This window comes from Manis pentadactyla, chromosome 16 (genome assembly GCF_030020395.1).
Source record: "Manis pentadactyla isolate mManPen7 chromosome 16, mManPen7.hap1, whole genome shotgun sequence".
Taxonomy (NCBI): Eukaryota; Metazoa; Chordata; class Mammalia; order Pholidota; family Manidae; genus Manis; species Manis pentadactyla.
This window is the reverse complement of record NC_080034.1, coordinates 65,611,208-65,636,658: the sequence shown is the minus strand read 5'-3', so window position 1 is coordinate 65,636,658 and position 25,451 is coordinate 65,611,208. Positions and strand designations below refer to the sequence as shown.

Here is a 25,451-nt window from a genome sequence, read left to right as displayed (position 1 = left end):
TGACCTGCCATATTAAATGTACATGATCTTGTTTAATCTTCATAACAACCTTACAGGATATGCAACATTACACACAGGTTACAAATGAAATAACTAAGGCTCATAGAGGTTAAATTGCAGAGCCAAGATATAAACCCATGTCTTTCTGACTCCAGGTCTATATATGCTACTAGTCCTATGAACCTTTAAGAAAATTTAAATGCCTTGAGATTTTAAAAAGGACTTAACCATAGTGTTCTGCGACAGCTGAGAAACTCTGTAATGTATATGGTATGTATTTCTGTGTGAATTTATCAGCAATTTCAAACTCTACACAAGTGCACAGTTAACTTTTATTTTTAAACCCTTGGGACAGAAAAACACTAAAAAGTTCAACTCGCTATCTTTTCACTTGAGCAAGGAAGACATAATTTTGGTAAGTCATTAAAAATTCATATAGCTTAAAATTTTTTATTATGAGCAGTTAGAGAAGATGGGAAAAATAGGTTAAAGAATCAGGCACACTACGGAGGAAGTACGAGAAGTTAAGAGGCACAGAAACTTCACCCAGGCTCTGAGGAATAAGCTACTAGCAGCATCTCATTTATTTGGTTTATGACTGTTGAATATATTATCTGTGATGACTAACTTTTGAAATGGTAACTTGACAAGTATCTTTTATGCTTTAGGAAATTACTTTCTTAGATATCAAAAAGAAAAGTTTACTTTTCAAATAAAGTGTTTAAACTTGTCTAAACCAGAATGTATCTAACAATTGGCAGCACTTTCCTTCTGCAGTGGCCTATATTAAAACAACGAATCATTGTACAGCAATGGCATTTCAGATTCTATGATCAATAAAATTGACTGGTATATTAGTAGATATATTAGAGCATTTGAGATATTAACAGTATTGTCCAATTAACAAGCTAATTTGTTTATATAGTTTGAAAGTCTTTTTTATATGCAAACTGTCAGATTCTTATCTCTATTCTGAGAAGATAGAGGGCTCTCATTTCACATTCAAAATCCACATTTTATTTTATTGTTCTAAACCTTCCTTCAAATTAAGTCGCTTTACAAGCCTAGATGAGTCCAACTAGGATAATAAAATATGACAGAAACTTCTAGAATCTCCTCTGACAACACCCCAAAGCGTTAATGTAGAAGTCTTTCAGAATAAAAGGGGTCACAAGGTGACTCATTTCTACTTTCTTTCCTTCCCAAGAAAGAACATGCATATTATACCAAATATACTTGTAAATATTAATAACATTTACTTACATTAACTATTTGATATTTATATACATGTTGAGAAAAAACATGTACATAGGTCAAAGGTAACATAACTTACAAAATGCAATATAATAGAAGGGAGAGCTACGTCATAGAATACAGACCAATTTGAAATCTAAAACGGGAGAAAACACTGGGCCAAAAGTTGAGTGATTACCTTCTATTTTCTTAAAATAAAATTAGTTAATTTTGCAAATTTGAAGTTGCCATTTTGAATACTATGTATGAATGGTACTTGTGATAGACATGCAAAACAGGCGTGAAAATCCCTTGCTTTGGTTATCAGTTAATTTCAAGCTTTCCTATTTTATGTAAAAAATGAACACTTCCCACTATTATACATTCTTCAGAAAAGTCAGTGGTTTATTGACAATACTAATTTTAAAAATTCATCATGTATGTATATATCTTCATATATTAACATTTTTTAAACCTCCTCGACTAACTATTTAGGAGAGATTAAGGTCTTAATAGTAACCCAATGAAATAACACATAAAGTACTAAATTAACGTACTAAAGGAGACAAAAACTTACAGGACATTAAGTTACAGGCCAGGCAGTTAACTTATATGCCACTGGTGGAAGTATGAATTGGAACAACCTCTTTGGAGACAATATTTGCCTGCTTTCTACCAAAATTGAAAATGCACATACCCTTGGAGTAGAGATTCTATCTCTAAAATTTTATTCTGTGGATAGCCATACCCGTCAAAGAATGAAGATATGTGTAATGTTTTTATTGCAGCATTGTTTGCGATAGCAAAGATCAGGAAATAGCTGCAACGCTCATCGAAGGAGACTGAGTAAGTGAAGTATGGTAGAGCCATACTTTGCCTCACCTACTATTCAGCCACTGGAAGTATAAGGTTGATTTTTAAGTGCTGTATAGAAAGATGCTCAAGAAAAATTAAGTGCAAAAAAACAAAGCTGAATGGTATATACACCAGTAAGTTCATTTATTTTAGAAATCAAAAAGAACATATACATATATGAACATCACTTATGTACGTGTACACATAAGTATGTGCTTCAATGTGTGTCTGTGAGTGTATGTACACACTTCTAGGTAGACTACCAAAAACCTGTTAATTATGATCCAACTTGTGAGTGTCTTTTATTTTAAAGTCAGTGAGAGTCAATGTCTTATTTGAAAGCATTATGCTCTATGAGCTTTCATCATGCATACTTGTTTTATAATGAAAACAACAGAGCTACAGAGAAGTCAGTATTATACTGGTGTATACAATAAATAGAAGTCAGTCAAGCTTTCCCTTCCGAAAAAAAAAACTATGAGAAGTAGTAAAATCCTGTCAGTCTTTTAAGTCAGTTTTTATTATTAAACCCTTATGGATATTATGTTTATGATACAAGCATGTATTGATATACATTTATATATATATGCTTATGAATATAAGACATGAACACATTGATAGATATCGAGACAGCCTCAAGAGGCTTCACACTTGTAACTAGTTAATTCAAACTTCATAGCAGAACTATTTTATTTTAGTCAGCATTCTCTGTGTGAGACACAGCATGGGAACTTCATGTTGATAATTCATGATAATTTTGAATCATGAACACATTTGAGGTTACTTTGAGCACGTTGTACTTGATGAATGATACTTTCTGGTGATCTTAAGATACTTTTTGACCTAAGTTTATTAGTTGGGCATTTTGAAAATAAATGTTATATATCCAGGCTACAGAAGAACCCAAACTAAGACTTGCCACTAATTGGAGTTCTTTGACTGAAAATTTACTCCACAGATCCACATATTTTGGAGTTACTCCCTTGTACCACCGCAAGGAATTGGGAGCTGTTCAAATGAGTTTCCAGCCTGAAAAGTTCATCACCTACCTTTGTAATTCTAAACACACAGGGCATGATGTGTTTACGAGTATGATTCTTGAAAGGCGCTTATTAAATCAAAGAACTCCAGTTACCAGTGGGACTCCTTATTTTCTCATTTTATTTGAACACAATCACCTACCTTTTAGAAACTGAGAGTAGTTATCAATCATTCCTATGTCAAATACATGTAGAAATACTTAACACATTTTAGTACAGTTCTTACAGTGACGGATACATGTTCCCTACCTTGAGCTTGCAGTTGTCTTAGCAATTTGCCATCTGTGTTATCTACACATTCAGCACCGCCAACATCAGGAGGCCGACCGCTCCGCTGTCTCACGCTGGTATCCTCTCCTGGTCGCTCTCCCTCTGGATCCGGTGGTCGTCCCCCATGAGCTTCCATTGCCCTCACACGGGGAATGGCATCCTCTTCTTTCAAAGGACACCACTGCATTCCCTTTTAAGTAACATTTTATAGAAATAAAATATTATGAACAAAATAAACACAAGTGATCAATACGTCAGAAAATTCTAGGTAAACCTGCACATATTAATTTTTATAAAGCTGTTGTAACCTTTAGAAATTTTAGTTTCTTATTCAAGTTACATTTAGAATTGTTCATGGCTTTTGGTATATATTTCGTATTCTTACTTTAATGATTTCAACTTTAAATACACTGACAGATATATACCTGTACCTATAAACATATATAGACATACATCTTAATCACCATTTCTGAACCATAATGACTGTAAAGTTGGCAGTTATTTGAAAAGATTAGTAGAGTGATGACACCTGTACGGATTGCTCTCAGGAGCATCAGTTCAACCAAACATGAAGCTATCCAAATAACAAACAAAAGACTCTCTTTATATAAAAAACAGCTAATAAATCAAGAAGGAATGTAAGAGTCAGACTATTAGCATTTTGCAATATCTGATGAATTAATGGATCTAAGCTTTACATTTGAATGGTTGCCAATCACCAAAAAAGGGAGACAACTGGACCGACAGAAGGAGGTTCACTTCATCACCTATAAACTAATCCTCCCCCTCCCAAAAAACCAAACCTGCAAATGATTAAGCCTCTTGATTAAATCACTAAAACTTAAGAACGAGAAAATTTACTTGCCGTATATATTAAACTACACGGCAAAATCCAGTCTGAAGGAAATGCCACAACTTACCCAGTTTATTCAACAAATAAATTTCAAGAAGTGAAAACACTGTGGGAAGACTAAAGGGGCCTTAAAGCATGTATCAAACATGCCCAATGTTTGGATCTTACCTAGATTTTGATTCAAATAGACAAACTGTCCGGAAATTCGGACAGTTAAGAATTTAAACAATGAAAATTTTGAACAATGTCTGATATTTGATGATATCAAGAAGTTATCATTTTAAATTATCATAATGCTATTCTGATACTTTTGTAGAAAACAAGAATTCTTATCTTTTGCACACACTTGCAGATGAAGTACAATGTCTAAGACTTGCTTCATCAGATTATGGAAGAGGAGGAGTAGATGGGAATATATGTAAAACAATATTGTTCATATGATAATTTCTAAAGCTGATGATAGGTACATGATGTACATTCTTTTGTCTACTTTTGTGATATTTCAGATTTCCCACCTTAAGTCTCCTCATGGGAACACATACACCAGCATAACGCTAGTGTATTACAGGAAGAAGCCTGCTTAGTGCATAGGTAATAATCAAGAGCTGGCTGTCCTCCGTAAGGCATCAAAACAAATACACTGTTACATGACCTTACTTGGAGTCCAAAGTAGTATGCCCAGACATAGGAAAAGCATCCTTTCAAAATAACCTTTCCAAAACAATTTTAAATTACCTTATACTTCTTTTTTGACAGAGAATTCCTTTGCTGTGAACGTTAAGAAAATTTTTAAATGTTTCTTATTCCTTCAAAGAACCACAAAGCAGAATTCAGCCTGAACCACTCTGGGCACTTCTGCAGCCAGAGCCAGCAGTCCTGACCGCCCTTTATGCTGTGGTGCCAGGCTCAGAATCATGGCACATGATGACCTCATAGAGTGGGTGCCATGGACACAAGCACTGCTCTTCCCCCATCATGGAGGACAGTTAGACCCCACAGTCCAAGCACCGTGCTTTGTCCGAGGCATTTTGAATGCACTCTTTACTTTAATCTTCATAATCATTTTACCTAGGAAGGTGGGTTTTACTGTCCCTGTATTACCATTGAGGGAATCACACACCAAGTGAGGTTAAATCGTTTCCTGAGGTGCCCTGGCAATAAGGAACAGAAATGTGTGATTTGAACCCAGCACTGTCTCTCTCTAAAACCTGGGGTATTAGCCACTACATGTACTTCACTGATATTACAAAGACATTTTTATACTTGATACTCATCACAATATTCAGGCATGAAAGCACAGTCAAGATGATGCTATGGCAGGGTTACAGAAAAAACCAATGCATATACTCAGTGTCTACATGTCAAAAAAATATCTAAACTAAATCTGTTCAGTAATTCCCATTTTAAATATTAATTCTGATGAGAGAATTTTTGCTGAGATTTCAAATGAAGTCAGTGGGATCAGCACTTGTACTAACTGCATTTTTACACCATGAAACACTAAGAAGGAAGCCAGCAGAACAGCTTTATGTTCACCAGCATGGGGAGATTTTGACTGAATTTCAAGGGTTCAATCAATTAATCTTTTTTTTTATCCAGTAATAATTTTTACACAGGTATATTTTATTCAGCTAGGAAAATATACCTGTGTCCAAAAAGGTACAGATTATGTTGATGTCCAAAATTCACCTGACAAATGACATCATTTACATTTTGCTTTTGGCATTTATAAATAAATACTTCCTAAGAGTGTTTCATGTATTGGGCTATCTTCTAACTCCAGGATTTCATAAAATAAGAAATGGATTATTAGCAAAATCTCAAGCTAGTATTAAAACTTTAATTCACTCAACAGTCAAAACAATTGTGGGTGACGAAAAAAAGTAGTATTTTTTCTCAGTAAGCTTTTCCTTAGAAAAAGCAAATTAAATTTATATCATTTGATTCCTACGCTTTTTCAACATTCAGAAATTATGCATAAAAAGTTTATTCTTTTTTTCTTTATTTCTAAGACTAAGATAGTAAATGGTTCTTGAAAATAATCTTTAAGATCTAAAAGAAACAGGATAAAGAGAAAAAAGATGACTAAGAAGATAGAGATGGTGACAGATCAAGCCTTTTATACCGTTATAATTCTCCTTTCTACAGTTACTAATTTAAATCTTTCAGTAACACATTCATTTCTATAAATACTACGGTGAGAGAGAAGAAAAAAAAGGTTTACGGAAACATACAAAAGCATAACGCTAGTGTATTACAGGAAGAAGCCTGCTTAATGAATAGGTAATAAAGAAGAGCTGGTTGTCCTCCGTAAGGAAATCAAAACAAACACACTGTTACATGACCTTATTTGGAGTCCAAAGTAGTATTCCCAGACATAGGAACAGCATCCTTTCAAAGTAACCTTTCTAAAACAACTTTAAATTACCTTATACTTCTTTTTTGACAGAGAATTCCTTTGCTGTGAACGTTAAGAAAATTTTTAAATGTTTCTTATTCCTTCAAAGAATCTCAAAGCAGGATTCACCTGAACCACTCTGGGTAATTCTGCAGCTAGAGCCAGCAGTCCTGACTGCCCTTTATGCTGTGGTGCCAGGCTCAGAATCATGGCACATGATGACCTCACACAGTGGGTGCCATGGACACAAGCACTGCTCTTCCCCCATCATGGAGGACAGTTAGACCCCACAGTCCAAGCACCGTGCTTTGTCCGAGGCATTTTCAATGCACTCTTTACTTTAATCTTCATAATCATTTTACCTAGGAAGGTGGGTTTTACTGTCCCTGTATTACCATTGAGGGAATCACACACCAAGTGAGGTTAAATCGTTTCCTGAGGTGCCCTGGCAATAAGGAACAGAAATGTGTGATTTGAACCCAGGACTGTCTCTCTCTAAAACCTGGGGTATTAGCCACTACATGTACTTCACTGATATTACAAAGACATTTTTATACTTGATACTCATCACAATATTCAGGCATGAAAGCACAGTCAAGATGATGCTATGGCGGGGTTACAGAAAAAACCAATGCATATACTCAGTGTCTACATGTCAAAAAAATATCTAAACTAAATCTGTTCAGTAATTCCCATTTTAAATAATAATTGTGACGAGAGAATTTTTGCTGAGATTTCAAATGAAGTCAGTGGGATCAGCACTTGTACTAACTGCATTTTTACACTATGAAACAGTAAGAAGGAAGCCAGCAGAACAGCTTTATGTTCACCAGCATGGGGAGCTTTTGACTGAATTTCAAGAGTTCCATCAACTAATCGTTTTTTTATCCAGTTATAATTTTTACACAGTTATATTTTATTCAGCTAGGAAAATATACCTGTGTCCAAAAAGGTACAGATTATTTTGGTGTCCAAAATTCACCTGACAAATGACATCATTTACATTTTTGCTTTTGGCATTTATAAATAAATACTATCTAAGGGCGATTCATGTAACCGGCTATCTTCTGACTCCGGGATTTCATAAAATGAGAACTGGATTGTTAGGAAAATCTCAAGCTTGTATTAAAACTTTAATTCACTCAACACTCAAAACAATTGTGGGTGATGAAAAAAAGAAGTATTTTTCTCAATAAACTTTTCCTTAAAACAGGCAAATACAATTTATATCATTTGATTCCTATGCTTTTAAATCATTCAGAAATTATGCATAAAAAGGAGTTTATTCTTTCTTTAATTTCTAAAACTAAGATAATAAATGGTTCCTGAAAATAATCTTTAAGATCTAAAAGTAACAGGATAAAGTGAAAAAAGATGACTAAGAAGACAGAGATGGTGACAAATCAAGCCTTTTATACCATTATAATTCTCCTTTCTACAGTTACTAATTTAAATCACTAGCAGTAACACATTCATTTCTATAAATACTATGGTGAGAGAGAAGAAAAGGTTTATGTTTTTTCAGACTGAATGAAATAATCATAGTAAATGAGTAAAGTTCACTCTACACTGTAACACATACCAGTATACTATTAGGCTGTGATGCGTCATCATAAAGACAGTTTCCGCTACTTAAGACACTTGAGGCACCTACTCTATACAGGCACATTCTCTACAGAGGTTAAGTGGGAGAGCGTCCTCTCCTCAAAGGACAAGCATCTCTAACTGGGACCTCAGACGCGGGTCACTCTGACTCAGGCGATCCCAGAACGTCACCTTGAGTAGGTGATGAGTCTGAAAAAGGATGCAGAGGTCAGGACAGAAAGTTGTCTCAAATGTCCACTTAACAAATAAAGATGGTCTGACTTAGGGCCTGAGAACTAGAGCTAGAAAAGCAGGTAAATAATGAGGCTCTTTTCTTGGAGAGAGGACTGCCTGGATGTGAGGGAAAGAAGCCCGACTGGAGACCAGGCAGGTCTGAAGTGGCCTCTAAGTAACATGGAAAAGGCAAAGAGTAGTAAAGTTTTCTTCCAGAACCAAGTTAACATAGAAGATGGAGAAATACTTGAGGAAAATGGCAAATAAATTTATTACTTTCAAGTATTTCAAGATTAGAAAAATTACCTCAAATGAATTGATTTTAGAATGTTTCCATTATTCAGAATTTTTTTAAGATTATGAAATTTTATTTAAATGTGAGTTTCTATTTCAATATTCCCATTATTCTTCATAAATGATACTCCAAAGTATAGCTAAACGTCTCATGAGCAACTGGTCTGTGTTCACTGTGCCTTGTGGACACTGAGCTGTCTAAGTAACTGGACTTCCTGTCTCACTGACAACCAGAGTCCCCTGTCCACCGGCCCGTGTTCAGGTCTTAATAGGACGTGTGATCAAGTCTCACTTGTCCCTTTATATCGTTGCTGTCTTTATGTTCCTTTTGTTGCTCCCATTTTTGTTTGAGTTTATATACTTCAGGAGGGTTTAATAGGGAGGGGAGCAGTAAATAAGTAAATGAGGGAACCCATTCCACCAAAAGTCAGCTTCTGAATGATTTGCCAACTTACTGAGATTTTTCTTTTTTTGAAGCATACTTGCATATAGTAAAACGCAGAAATCTTAGGTACAGAGTTTGAGGGGTTTAGACAAATGTATACATGCATGTAATCCACACACTAATCAAACTGAAGAACAATGCCATCACATGAGAAAGAGCCAATATATTCCAACCTCAAGTTTGGGGATTTCAAAAAAACCTATTCTGAAGTATAATAAACTTCAGAATAATAAACACATCCACTTAAAGTGTACAATTTGATCACATTTACATATATTATTCAATTATGAATCTACAATCACAATCAAGCAAAAAGCATTTCGATTACCTCCCAATGATTCCTTCTGCCCCTTTACAGTGCAGTTTTCTCTCTACTCCTGGCCACAGGCAACTAGTAATTTGCTTTTTGACAACGTAGTTTTCTTTTCCTGTAAATTTATAAAATGGGAACCATGCAATATGTACACTATTTCATCTGACTTCTTTCCTTCAGCCTAATTAGTTTAAGATTCATTGATAATGTGTGTATCAACACTTCTTTTTCTTTTTATTAGAAAGTGGTATTTCCTTATATAGATGTACCACTTTTCAAAATCCACTCTCCAGTTAGTGGTATTATTTCTAGTTTCGGGCTATTGTGAATGAAGCCACTATGAACATTTGAGGCATTTCCATGTGGGTATATTTTTCCATTTGTCTTAGGTAAGTACTAAGAAGTGGGATTGCTAGGAGATACAGTGTTTATTTTTAGGAATTTCTAAAGTGCTTGTATTGTCTCATATTCCAACTTGCAATGTTGAGAGTTCCAAATGCTTCAAACTCTTGCCAACGTTTGTTATTATTAGTCTTTAAATGTAGCCATTGAATGGGTTAGTCTACTGGTATGTATTTATGCTTTTAATTTGCATTCTGAGATAATCCCATTTATCAATCTTTAATTTATGCATTGCGCTTTGGTGCCAAGAACTCTTCCCCTTCTCCTACTCCTGAATAGTTCTGTGTTCTCTTCTGAAACTCTTACACTTCACATGTTGGCTTATGATCAATTTTGAGTTCATTTTGTTTGTTTGTTTGAGAGGGCATCTCTCATATTTCTTGATCAAATGGTGGTTAACAATAAAATTCTGTATAGGGGACTCAATGCACAATCATTAATCCACCCCAAGCCTAATTCTCAACAGTCTCCAATCTTCTGAAGCATAACGAACAAGTTCTTACATGGTGAACAACTTCTTACATAGTGAATAAGTTCTTACATGGGGAACAGTGCAAGGGCAGTGATATAACAGAAACTTTCAGTTTTGATCACGCATCATGAACTATAAACAATCAAGTCAGATTTGATTTTTATACTTGATTTATATGTGAATCCCACATTTCTCCCTTATTATTATTATCTTTTTTTTAGATAAAATGCTGGAGTGGTAGGTAGATGCAAGATAAAGGTAGAAAACATAATTTAGTGCTCTAAGAGGGCAAATGTAGATGATCAGGTCTGTGCCTGTAGACTGTGTGTTAATCCAATCTAGACAAGGGCGACAAAACATCCATGTATGCAGAAGATTTCTCTCAAAACAGGGGGGGTGAAGTTCTAAGCCTCACCTCTGTTGATCCCCAATTTCTCACCTGATGGCCCCCCTGCGACTGTGCCTGTCTTAGGTTGTTCCTCCCTTGAGGAATCTTACCCGTCTCTGGCTAACCAGTCATCTTCCGGGGCCATACAGGGAAATGTAAAGTCGGTGAGAGAGAAGCAATATTGTTTGACAAGGTTAGCTTTTTACTTCTTTGCAGATTTATGCCCTGTGGCTTCTATGCCCAGCATTTGTCTTGAGGTATCTTTACCACTTGGAAGAACTATGATACTCGGTAAATTTGATATGAGGCACGAATTCTATTTAAGGGTTGTAATTAGGAAGGAAGAAGAAAAGCTACAGAAGTAGCAGACAGAAGAAAACATGGGAAGATTATTTCTTTGACATATCTTCTTGTAGAGTAACATAAGCATGTACAGGTTTTATCAAACTACTAATTAAATTGCATACACACATAACAATAATAGGAATAAAGCTACATAACAAAAGCAGACCTACAATTACCAGCCATATCCCTTACTGAGATTTTTTTTGCTGTTGTTTTGTTCTTTAAGTTTTAGTATCACCAAACCTTTGCTTCAAGTATTTCCTCTCAGATCTGCAGTCCTAGGCAACTGTCAATTTCTCACATTAATATTTGGGATGCCTAGCACTTCCTGACTGATCAATGTTATATAAATGAATGAATGAACTTACATTTTTCAGAATTGGAAACTGTACCTATTCTAGGCTTTGCCTGAAATACCTGTGGTGAATGTTTTAAACCTGGATTAAGGTGTCTGGTCTGACGGTTTTAGGTCTGTTAGTCATTCAGTGAATTGATCATTTACCAAATTATTTCTGGCTAAACAATTTTCAGTAAATTTAACTATAGCTCAAATAAAACAATGTTACCTTCTTTTTTTAAAAAAACTACCTTTCTATTTGTAAGTGTCCTTCCAGAATCCTTTATTTCCTGGTAATTAGTTTATAAAAAGACTTTTGGAATATCATACCTAAAAGAGAATTAATCTTAAAGGCCTGCATATATATATATATATATATATATATATATATATATATATATATATATTCTTCACATTGCAGATGAGGGAATTAAGGCCTAGAAAAGTAGGCTACAGAGGGGATTCTGAGAAGACCGTGGCAGAAAAACCCTGGGATCACCTCTTCTCATGTACACACCTAGGAAATATGCCCCACTCTGGAAATAACCTAAAGACAAAACAGAATTTCCATAGCTAATGACAAGAAGAGGCCACACTGAGAAGGGTAAAAGGGCAGAGCTGTGGTCAGCCCCATCTCCTGTCCTGCCCCACACCCCATGAATGAGAGGGAGCAGGCATGGGGGGTGAGGGGATGAAGCCGACACCAGGGCCGCCCCAGGAAGATGAGCCCTCTGACTTTGAGAATCAGTGTGGCTGAACTCTGGGACGGCCAGAGGACTCTCGGAGGCCTAGCCTCTGCTCCTGGAGGACGGGTGTGCTGATGATCCATCTGAGACCCAGCAGTTTGAAAAGCACCTAAATTATATGTGAGTTATGGATTAACATTGGGATGTGTGTCAGAGGGATGGGATATGCTGGAGATGTATCCAGGGGAAGAGGGGCTGTGGGGTGCCATTTTTTCTTGCCGTCCCTCAGCCTAGCTGGCCAGACACTTACAGGAGTCTGTTCTGACACTCTCTGTGGTACTCAGCAAAGGCCGTCCTAAGAGGGAAGTATACTGCGATACAGGCCTACCTCAGAAAAGAGGAACAGTCCCATATAAACAGTCTAAACTCACAGTGAAACTACAAAAAGATGAACAAATGAGGGCCAAAGTCAGCAGAAGGAGGGACATAAGATTAGAGCACAAATACATAAAATCGAGAAAGATAAAACAGAAAGAATCAATGAAAGTGGGAGCTGTTTCTTAGAGAAAATAAACAAAATAGGTAAGTCCCTAGCCAGACTTAACAAGAAAAAAAGGACTCTACACAAGTAAGCAGAATCAGAAATGATAAAGGAAGAATCACTATGGGCACCACAAAAATACAAAGAATGATGATAGAATACTATGAAAAATCATATGCTGACAAACTGGATAACCTAGAAAAAATGGACAACTTCCTAGAAAAATACAACCTTCCAAGACTGACTCAAGAAAAACAGAAAATCTGAACAGACCAATTACCAGCAACAAAACTGAACTGGTAATCAAAAAACTACCTAAAGAACAAAACCCCCAGATCAGATGCCTAAACCACTGAATTTAATGAATCGTTTAGAGAAGACCTAACACCCATCCTCCTTAGTTTGCCAAAAAGTAGAGGAGGAGGGAATACTCCCAAACTCATTCTATGATGCCAGCATCACTCTAATACCAAAACCATGCAAAGACACCACAAAATAAAGAAAATTACACACCAATATCCCTGATGAACATAGATGCAAAAATACTCAACAAAATATTAGCAAACAGAATTCAAAATTATCATCAAAAAGATCATCCACCATGATCAAGTAGCATTTATTCCAGGGGTTCAAGGAAGGTACAATATGAGAAAAGCCATTAACAGAAAGAAGGACAAAAACCACATGATCATCTACATGGACGTTGAAAAAGCATTCGACAAACTTCAACATCCATTCATGATATAAACTCTCAACAAAATGAGTATAGAGGGCAAGTACCCTCAACATAAAGGCCATATATGATAAACCGACAGCTACCATCATAGTAAACAGCGAGAAGCTGAAAGTCTTTCCTTTTAAGATCAGGAACAAGACAAGGATTCCCACCCTTCTCACTTTTATTCAACATAGTTATGGAGGTCCTTGCCACAGCAATTAGACAACACACAGAAATAAAGGGCATCCAGATTGGTAAGAAAGAAGTTAAACTTTCACTGTTTGCAGATGACATGATATTGTACATCAAAAGCCCTAAATAATCCACTTCAAAACTGCTGGATCTAATATCTGAATTCAGCGAATTTGCAGGATACAAAACTAATACACAGAAATCTCTTGCATTCCTATACACTAACGATAAATGAGCAGAAATAGAAATCAGGAAAACAATTCCACTCACATTTACATCAAAAAGAATAAAATACCGAGGAATAAACCTAACCACGAAGTAAAAGACATATACTCTGAAAACTACAAGACACTCAGGAGAGAAATTAAAGAAGATACCAACAAATGGAAACACATCCTGTGCTCAAGGATAGGAAGAATTAATACTGTCAAAATGGCCATCTTGCCTAAAGCAATCTACAGATTCAATGCAATCTCTATCAAAATACCAACAGCATTCTTCAATGAACTATAGCAAATAGTTCTACAATTTGTATGGAACCATAGAGAACTCAAATAGCCAAAACAATCCTGAGAACAAAGAAAAAGTGGAGGGTTGGGGGGATCATTCTCCCCGACTTCAAGCTCTACTACAAAGCCACAGTAATTAAGACAATTTGGTACGGGCACAAGAACAGACCCGTGCAACAATGGAACAGACAAGAGAACCCAGATATCAACCCAAGCATATATGACCAATTAATATAAAATTAAGGAGGCATGGACACACAATGGGGAAATGACAGCTTCTTCAACAACTGGTGTTGGCAGAACTGGACAGCTACATGCAAGAGAATGAACCTGGATTGTTGTCTAATCCCATACACAAAAGCAAACTCAAAATGGATCAAAGACCTGAATGTAAGTCGTGAAACCATAAAACTCTTAAGAAGAAAACATAGCCAAAAATCTCTTGAATATAAACATGAGCAACTTTTTCTTGAACTCATCTCCTCAGGCAAGGGAAACAAAATAAAAAATGAACAAATGGGACTGCATCATGTTAAAAAGCTTCTGTACAGAAAAGGACACCATCAGCAGAACAAAAATGCATCCTAGAGTATGGGAGAATATATTTGTAAATGACATATCCAACAAGGGGTTATCATCCAAAATACATGACTCACACACCTCAACACCCAAAAAGGAAATAACCGTTCTAAAAAATAGGTGGAAGATATGAACAGACACTTCGCCAAAGAAGAAATTCAGATGGCAATCAGGCACATGAAAAGATGCTCCACATTGCTAATTATCAGGGATATACAAATTAAAACCACAATATTCACCTCATACCAGTTAGGATGACCAACATCAAAAGATCAGGAACAACAAATGGTGGCGAGGATGGGGAGAAAGAGGAACAGTCCCACACTGCTGGTGGGAATGTAAAGTAGTTCAACCACAGTGGAAAGTAGTATGGAGGTTCCTCAAAAAACTCAAAATAGAAATACCATGTAACCTGGGAATTCCACTCCTAGGAATGTACATAAAGAATACAAATTCTCAGGTTCAAAAAGACATATGCAACCCCCCTCCCCCATGTTTATTGCAGCACTATTTACAATAGCCAAGAAATGGAAGCAACCTAAGTGTCCATCAGTAGATGAATGGATAAAGAGGAGTATTCTATATACACAATAGAATACTATTCCACCATAAGAAAGAAGCAAATCCCACCATGTGCAAAAACATGGATGGAGTTAGAGGGTATTATGCTCAGAGACATAAGCCAGGTGGAGAAAGACAAGTACCAAATGATTTCACTCATCTGTGCAGTGTTAACAACCAAGCAAAAACTGAAGGAACATTGCAGCAGCAGACTCACAGAACCCAACACTGGACTAATGGTTACCAAAGGGAAAGGGACTGGCGAGAGTGGGTGGGAAGGTAGGGAGAAGGGGAGTAATCGGCATTACGATTAGCACCCATAGCATAGTCGGGGGAACGAGGAAGACAGTAAAGCACAGAGAAGAGAAGTAGTGACTCTATAGCATCTTAGTACACAGATGGACAGTGACTGTAATGTGGTATGTGGTGGGCATGTGATAATGGGGGGGATCTAGTAAGCACAATGTTGCTCATGTGATTGTGTATTAATGATACCAAAATAAAATAAATAAATATTTGATGAAAGAATAAATGAATGAAAAAAAAGAGAACACTTGCTGTACAAGAGATTCTGGTAATCGGAGAGCTTCGCTGGAGAATTCTACCAAACTCTTAAAGAATTCATGTCAATCTTTCTCAAAATCTTCGAAAAAACTGAAGAGTACAGAGCACTTCCAAGCTCACTCTATGAGGCCACCACTACCCTGACATCAATCCAGATTAGGATGCTATGAAAAAACATGACTGCAGACCAATATTCTTACTGAAAATAGATGCAAAATTCTTAGTGAGGTCATGAAAATGACAGAAAGTCTATGGTCCAGAATGCAGACATATTTTTCTCATAGTTGATGCACTTACTGATATTTAAAGCTGGTCTTCAGGTAAGAATTATCAACAATTTTGATTTTCTAATGTGGGTCATGTAGGATTTCTGTGGTAAATTATGCCTCTAATTGGAAAAATACAGTGGACAATTTTCTATGATGGTGCAAATGTAGTGGTGCAGTGACCACTGGAAAATCTGAATGAAGGAATATCAGGGATATTGCAGGTTTTCTGTAAGTCTGAAATTATCTGAAAACACTCTTCTAAATGACTGTGTTCATACTATGCCATTAAGTCAATCTGACCACAAAATACGTTACAGACGAAGAGCTTGATTTACCCCAGATGAACCAAGTTGTAAAGCTAAACCTAATCAACCTTGTAAGAAACTGAACATTTAAAGGCAGTACATGAGTATTGTATTGTTACTGTACCTTCAGTGTGACGGATAATTTGTGGAGCCTGGGGAAACACTGAGAACTTTAAACCCCTTTTTCTATCATGACGCCTTTCCTCACCTGGCTGCTATGAAAACTCTCGAACCCTTGCCACAGGGCACAGGACAGGGACAAGGGCATTCCCTCTTACTGCCGCTCCTCCCGTTAAGGCCCATGGCGCCCCCAAACTACTGCATCCAGTCCTCTCCACGAGGCTGACGGAGGTCAGAAGCTGGGGTCTCAGCTGTCATTTTGCTTCTTGCATGGTGCTGCTCTGAGTCTGTCCCTGTAGGTATGACCCAGCAGCATGAAGAGGGGACTGGAGAGAGAGAATCACCACTCTGGCTCTGTTGGGGTGGGATTCTCTAAGGACAAATTACCGGGCAAGCGGCAGGAAGGAGCAACGTGACCTTGAGGGGAATTCATGGTGCAGAGGTATGTGGGCTATGTGATGAACAGACATCCCCTGTGCTGCCGCAGGGGACTACATGGAATTGGTGCACTTTGACACAGGTTAACATGACTCAAAAGTTAATACATGGAATATCAAAGGAGAATATACACTATGCTGAATCCAAATCTTGATACAAAATATTACTAAATTCTATGCAAATTAGCACTGTGGAATGGTATTTTGAGTACTGGAAATAAATTTTAGGTGTCTCCTGATAATTTTAAGACTCTCCTGAAAACTGACAATTTAACCAAGCAGCATGACTGTAAGTTCACTCGTTTTTAAAACCACAATGAGAGGATATAAATTTGGAAGTATGTTGTACGAATGTAAAACTTTAATAAGGCACACGTATATATTTTATGAATTTGAAAATTAAAAACAGTAAATTGAAAATGTTTCTGGCTTTAGTACAAATATGTAAACTTGAAATATTATATTGTGAGATATAATACATACGCTCTTTAAATATTTAAGAGAAATTCAATTATTCCAAGGTCATAGGAAATTAACCATTATGAGAATTAATAGAAGCATTGGTAGAAAGCATCTGAATTCCATGGTCAGATACTGTCCACAACTCAAGCAGACAATCCCTGACTGTACACCTACTTACCCTGTGTGTGAATCTGTGTCAGGCTTCCTCCATGAAAGCAATTCAGAAGAAGTAAATCCTACAGCATGCTATAGGTTTTATAGACATAGACACCCTTGTAAAATAAAGATTCTATACAATAGTTATGAGAAACTAAAACAAAACCCCTGTGAATAGTCCAGAAAATTTTAGATTCCTTTAGTAATTAAGAAAACTCCCTCAGGAGTTGTAACACGTAAAATACACAGTGCTAAACTCAGAAGCACGCTGGCACAGACAGACTCTCAAACTTAATGCACTTGATCATGATGAGATGATCATATGAATCATAAACATATGGTTAAAAAACAGCTCTAGTGAAAAACCAGGACAATATGTAATTCCTCATGCTTGTTAGAATGCCTGTCATCTAGCTTACCAATAAAGAACATTAGGTAGAAAGTATATTAGAGGAATGTAAAGCTAAAGCAAGGTTTATGTACATTTTTTCTGAAGCTCAAAATAGACCAAAAAAGTAAAGGAATGTGCATGCTAAAAAGAAACTTGAATTTGCAATTATTACAAGAAGGAAGCACATGAAATAGGAAGGACATTAGAAACATCTCACTGTTATCTCAGAAACCAAGATACACAAAAGTAAAGTACCTTCAGATTTCTACTTGGAACCTAAGAAATCTGTTTTCCATAAATGCATGTCATTTAGAAAAAGCATCCAATGTTTTGGCTCTTAAGCGTTACGGTGATTTCAGTCCTAAAGGTGTTTTGTGACTGCACAGGCATTCCCTGTCTAATAAAGGCCCTCAGACATCTCAATGATATAGAAGACTGGGTCCATCAAATATGACCCACAGTATGGGAATCAGAATGTGTAAGTTAAGAAGAAAGAAAATGGGGTTTGCAAACCAAGGTAAAGCAAACTAAAATGGCCCAGGACTCTGATTTCCCCCTCAAGGCCACAGACTGACTCTTGACTCACGTATCCTTGACTTGTTTTACAGGTATTTAGGCTCCACCAGACGAGCCACCTCCTGACAATGAGCAAGTGAACTCTAGCCTCAGTGGCGCCAGAAGGCTGACAGCTAACACTCCTCAAACAGTCCCGTCACCTCACCACGGACCCGTCAGAACAATGCCACAAGCTCATCACACATCCTGCAACCCTTTCCCATAACCTTTACAAGCCCTTGCTTGTAAGCCAATAGTGAGTGCAGGGCTTCAAACTTTAGCTATCCGTTCTCCTTGCTTGGGGAACGCCCACCTTCTTTCCCTATGTTAAAAAAAACCACATCCCAAAGTCAGGGTTTGGTTTCACTGCTCAGGTCAGTGTTTGGCTTTGCTGTATGCTGACTGAGTGGAAACAGGTGTGTCTCATTTGGTAACAACTTCACCTTAGATGGTGTTGAGCAGCATCCAGTAGGTGGCATGGAGACAAAAGACATCATCGTATTTTGTTCTAAACCTGATTCATAAAATTTGCTCACTCAAATCATGTATCAAAATAGATAGATGTTCCCTTGGTTACTTTATGCATGTTTTTAACAAATACATTCACACAGAGGTCTGGCAAAGAACATATTAGTGAAGGAAGTTAATTTTTAAAAATTATGTTCAACACTCATTCAGGAGAAATCATCAAGCACAATGATAATCCCATTTGAAAATGACAAGCCACAAGGGATATCAACATATTGATAAGTTAGCTTTTCAAAAGCTAGGGACATAAAAGCATACTAAATTCTGGTTTGGTATCAATAAAATAGTAGAACTCAAAATAATGTTCTGAATTTTAATGTACTTAAACTTCCACTTTTCAGTGGATCTCAATTACTTTAATGTTGGAAAAGTAACAATACAGGTGAGTGAAGGGACTTACTAGGGTGTGACTTTTTTCTCTTTGCCTCAGGTTGCAGGGAAGACTGACTGGTCCCATTTCTTGATATGAATTTTATGACTGTGTATATGATGCTGAAGTGGCATTTCTCTACAGAAATAATCCTGAATCAGAATGATACAGAATAATATAACGTTAATCCTTAGAAACCCTCAGTGAATGAGGAACATTGCGCATTAATTATTACAGGGTCAGATCTTTAAAGATGATTCACACAAGGGCACAAAGCTCTAAGAGCTGGCTCATTCCTCACTTGATCTGCTTCCATAAAGCATTTTAAATTCACAAAATATTATTCTTTCTGGGCACACACTATGCCCCAGACCCTGGAGCTATTATATAATCTAATTCTGGTCTTTCATAACAGTTTTATTGTATAGATAACACCAGCCCTCTTTACCCTTCTAAGAAATTTTATGCAACACTTAAAAAAAAAAAATGTTACAATACTATATGAGAACTTAAATAAAGGAAGCATTTAGGAATATGATAGAAAATGGCAGGTTCTGTACTCACTCTTTACAAAAACATCCAGAAGAAATCATGGCAAAGCTCCATCTGCAGGTGTCAGGACCCCACGCAGGATGCATTTTCCTCCTGGTGGAGTGGGCTCCCAAGTCATCCCAAAGTTGCTGCCCAGCCTCCTGGGTCCTGCAGATACAAAAGCTCAAGTCTTCATTCTAGCAAACGTACCAGAGTGCACAGGAGGAGCACACGTGCGCAATGTGTGCCAGAAAAGGCAGGATCAGGCCTCCCGTAGCTCAAACATAGTCACTACTGATGGTTGGGCCCCTTCTTAGAAGTCCTGGTAAAGGGCTCAAATCCAATATATGATTACTCAGTGAAAATATATGGTTACGTTCAAACAGAAATGGAGCCTGATGTTCTGTGCCCAGATGGGATCCCAAGATCAAAGTGAACATAAAAATTTCTGATTTTCAGTCAACCATTAATATATGATTGGAATATGTAAGAAACAGTATCATTTATATCCACCAAAACTAAAAAATGCAAAAATACAAATGCTCAAATATAAATGCAACAAAATACTTATAGATCTCTGGGGAAAAACATGTGAAACATTTTTGACAGCAATGAAAGAAAAAACAAAACAACAGAGATATACTGCCCATGATCAAAATTCCATTACTAAGATGTCCATTTTCCTCAAATTGACTTAGAGACCCCAAGTAATCCCAACAATAACCTTACCACACTATATTGCAGGAATTGACAACTCATTTGAATACCTGTTCATCTATACAATGATAAAGAAAAAGTTGAACTCAAATGTTAAAATTTCAAACTTAATTGCACAGCTACAATAATTAAAGGAATATATTTAAAATGAATTCACACAGGGACTCTCTTGCCCCTCCTGGTGTGAGCCACGAGCTCTGCTCTTTCACTTTATCCCTAAATAAAAGCCTGTACCTTGCTCTCCTACCTTGAGTGTTTGTGAAGCTCATTCTTTGGCTTCGTGAACAAAAACCCCGGCATCAGAATGACCCCAAACAACAAGTCTCCCAACCACAAAAGCACTGACACCTTCTCTGCCCTGATAGAAACCACTGAAGAAACAGAACTTGACAGCCCTTGACTGAGACTTCACGGTAACTGTCCAAAGCAGCAATCCCTATTTCATCCTAATGGATCCAGAAGATGACTGAGAAATTAGATTTTGCCTTGCCATTAAAAAATCATCAAACTAACTACCAAACTTCTAGAAAAAAAATATCAGAACACATCTTATTAGTTGCCCTGTTTGTTATCTGTGCTCCAAAAACAAGGATCCACCTGGCTGCAAGTGGATAACAGACTTGCCAAGCATGTAACTCCAATTTCAGGAGGCAAGCAACTTACATATTAGAAAGTTATAAAACTGCACTAGATTAAGTGAACAAATTGTATTTCCAGTCTACAGTATTATCCTGATCTGTAAACCTGTCTTCATTAACCTGAATATTTTCAAACACCTAAAACTCAACTAGTTCTAATCACCTGCTTTACCAGTCAAAACCAAATGTGTGCTTGACACCCTCCATTTTAAAAACCCAGCTGTCTTGATGTTGATGTCTAGAACAAACACCTACCAGAGGTTTCCACAGGTCATTCACCCTTCTATTGGGCAGGTGTGTTAAGATGAAACTTATGATTTAAATGTCAAGCCACACTATAAATTGCACTACTTTTCTCCTCATTAATAAAATATAAATAAATAAATACACACAAATAAATGAAATAGAACAGAGAGTTCACAAATGGACCCAATAAATTACAGAATCTTGAACCTCGCCAAAGAAATGAAAGCACTTCCACACAGAAAACAGGGCCTTTAGACTTTATTCTTCCATTTTCTTACTTAGAGTTCACCAACATCAACAAATGGAGACGAGGCAAAAGGATGGCCATGTGTAAATGAATAGACAGCTCAACTCAGAAATGAAAGAAAAGCTAACTGACACAACAGAAACACAAAGGACTGCAAGAGGCTGTTATAAAAAGCTCCTAGAAATGCATAATATTCCAAAACTGAACCAGACAGAAGAAATAGAAAATCTCCACTGACAGATTAACAGTAATGAACTGTACTGATAATCAAAAACAAAAAAACAAAAAACACTCTACAAACTCAAGGACCAGATGGTTTTAAAAAATTACTTCCACCAAACATTTAAAGTACAGTTAACATTTACCTTTCTCAAACTACTTCTAAACCTTGAAAAGGAAGGAAAACTTCACACCTTTTTATTAGATCAGCATCACCCCAATACCAAATCCAACAAAAACAGAACAAAAAAGGAACACTAAGACACCACCATCCTTGGTGAACACATTTGTGAAAATCCTCAAAAAAATTAGCAGCAAACTGAATTAAAAAATACATTACAAAACTCATTAACCAAGAACAAGTAGGATTTATTCCAGGGATGCAAAGATGGTGAAATACCTGCAAATCAATGTGACACATCCCATTAACAAAAGGAAGGACAAAAACTATATCATCACAATAGGTACTAAAAAGGATCACAAAACCCAACATGCTTTTATGCTAAAAACTCAACAAAGTGTGTATAGTGGGAACATACATCAACATAACAATGGCCATATATGACAAACTCACAGCTGCCATCACACAGAATTGCAAAAAGCTGAAAGCTTTTCCTCTAAGGTCAGGAACACGACAAGAATGCCCACTGTCACTTTTATTAAACATAGTCCTAGCTACGGCAACCAGACAAGTAAAAGGCATCCAAGTTGTTAAGGAAGAAGTCAAATTGCCCCTACTTAGAGGTGACATGATACTGTATAGAGAAAACCCTAAAAACTGCATCAAAAACTATTAGAATTAATAAATGAACTCAGTAAAAGTCACAGCAAACAAAACCAATGCGCAAAAATCTGCCACATTTACACATACAAATGAACTACCAGGAAGAGATTTAAGAAAGAATCCCATTTATGATTGCCTCAAAAAGGATAAAATCACTGGGAATAAAATTCAACCAAGGCAGATAAAGACCTGTAATCTCAAAACTCTAAGACACTGATGAAAGAAACTGAGGAAGACACAAATAAATGGAAACCTATCCCATGCTCCTGGATAGGATGATTGAATATTGTTAAAATGGCCATATTATCCAAAGCAACCTACAGATTCGATGTAATCCCTATCAAAAAACCAATGGCATTTTTCACTCAACTAGAGGAAAAGATCCTAAAATTTATATGCAACCTCAAAAGACCCTGAAGAGCCAAAGAAACCTTGACAATGAAGAACAATGCTGGGGGTAAACAGCTATACTACAAAGCTGCAGTGAATGAAACAGTATGGTACTGACACAAGAATATATGAATCAATGGAACTGAACAGATAACTAAGAAATAAACCCACACTTATATGGTCAATTAAAATATGACAAAAGAGGCAAGAATATACAATGGGGAAAAGACAGTCTCTTCAATGAATGGTGCTGGGAAAACCAGACATCTACATGCAGGAGAATGGTATTGCATCACTGTCTAACATCATGCACAAAACTTAATTCAAAATGCATTAAATACCTAAAGGCATGAAAGCACAAAACTTTTTAAAGAAAAGATGGGCATGAATCTCTTGAAAATCAGCAAGAGTAAATTTTTTCTCGACACACCTCCCCAGGCAAGGGAAACTAAAGAAAGAATAAACAAGAGGGGCTTCATCGATCTAAAGTTTCTGTATAGTAAAGGACAACATCAACAAAATGAAAAGGCAACTTACTGTAAGGAAGAACATAACTGAAAGTGATATATCTGATAAGGGGCTGACATCCAATATATATTGGATAAATATACTATAAAACAAAGAACCCATTAAAATATGGGCAGAGAACCAGAATAGACATTTCCCAAAGAGGGCATACAGATGGCCTACAGTCACATGAAAAGATGCTCCACATCACTAATTATCAGGCAAATGCAAATTAAAACCACGAGGGGACTCACTCAAGATGGCAACGTCAGTAGGGCAACAGAAATATCCTCCCAAAACCATATAGATTTCGAAAATACACCAAATGCAACTACTCCTAAAAGAGAGTCCAGAAGATACAGTACAACAGCCAGGCTACATCTACATCTGCGAGAACTCAGCATCTCATGAAAAGGGTAAGATACAAAACTGCAATATGGTGGGGCCAGTGCGCTCCCCCCACCCCAGCTCACCAGGGTGAGGAAAAGCATCAGCCTGGGGAGGGAGCGGAAGCACAGGACTGCTAAACAACCAGCCCTAGTAATCTGCACTGGGAGCACAGACACACATTGCACGGTGTACGGGATATGACAGAAACGGAAAAGGAAATTCCGAGAAGGAGACTATGAACAGGTCCCCACAGCGGGTTGCCCTGGAACAAAAGAAACGCAGGCACTTTAAAAGTATTAAGGGGACAAGCGTTTAACAGGTGGACTAAATCGTCCTGGCACACACAGAAAAGCAGGCTGGGAATGTAAAGGAACGTCAGGTGCCCTAACCCCCTGGGTAGCAACACAGCTCCGAAGCCCATCATAGCGATAAGCAGCCTGTTCATTCCCCCCGGTGGGCGCTGCAAGCAAACCACTGAAGCACCATTGCTGTAGACCAGCAGGGGAGCAGCCCCACTCACAGCAACCACACAGAATCTTCTCCCAGCGCACACCTAAACGAGTCAGAGTCAGAGCCAGAACCTGCCCCCTGTGCGCAGCAGCTGCCTGGCACAAGCTTAATGAAGCCGGTGCAAAGTCCAGAAGTCACAAAGGGGTGCCTTTCTCGCAGGAGAACACATGCAGCTCGCCTGCAACCCCTGCCAGTGCCTAAGGCGATCCTGAGGGCCGCCCCACCCAAGGTAGCTCAGGGGATTAACCCAGAGACTGCTCCCTGTGTGCAGTTAACGGGCACAGAAAGCAGAGAAGGGCAAGGCGACCAGAAAACAGGAAGGGACTTTGTTTTCCCACCTGACACACATACCACTCGCCAGTGATCACTTCTATCACCGTGAAAAGGAAGAACAACCTGGTTCAGTCCAAAATCACTCAAATTCCAGAGAGAGAGCCTGGTGAGACAAGTATAACCAGTCTTCCTAAAAAAGAATTCAAAATAAAAGTCATAACCAGGCTCATGGAGTTCCAGAGAAATATGCAGGAGCTCAGGGATGATTTCTGGAGGGAGACAACAGAAATGAAACAAACAATGGAAGGACTTAAGAGCAGACTGGATGAGGTGCAAGAGATTGTTGATGGAATAGAAAACAGGAATACAGAGAAACTGAGGCAGAGAGAGACAAAAGGATCTATAGGAATGAAAGAACACTTAGGAGAATTGTGTGACCAATGCAAATGGAATAATATTCGCATTATAGGGGTACCAAAAGAAGAGAGAGAAAATGAGATAGCAAGTGTCATTGAAGAAATAATTGATGAAAACTTCCCCAAGCTGGGGAAGGAAATAGTCTCAGATCATGGAAACCCACAGATTTCCCAACA

At 37.4% G+C, this 25,451-nt stretch overlaps 1 protein-coding gene across 1 annotated transcript in view; it reads right to left on the bottom strand.

The window, feature by feature from the left end:
* LOC130681264 (bromodomain adjacent to zinc finger domain protein 2B-like) overlaps nucleotides 1–25,451 on the bottom strand; it is a 108,053-nt gene that overhangs the window by 64,385 nt on the left and 18,217 nt on the right. Inside the window, exons 2-4 of the mRNA XM_057493901.1 lie at nucleotides 19,971–20,105; nucleotides 19,437–19,558; nucleotides 3,378–3,588 (exon numbers count right to left, since the gene is read on the bottom strand). Coding sequence (XP_057349884.1) covers nucleotides 3,378–3,588; nucleotides 19,437–19,493 — 268 coding nt within the window. The 5' untranslated portion in view covers nucleotides 19,494–19,558; nucleotides 19,971–20,105. The remainder of the gene's footprint in view (nucleotides 1–3,377; nucleotides 3,589–19,436; nucleotides 19,559–19,970; nucleotides 20,106–25,451) is intronic.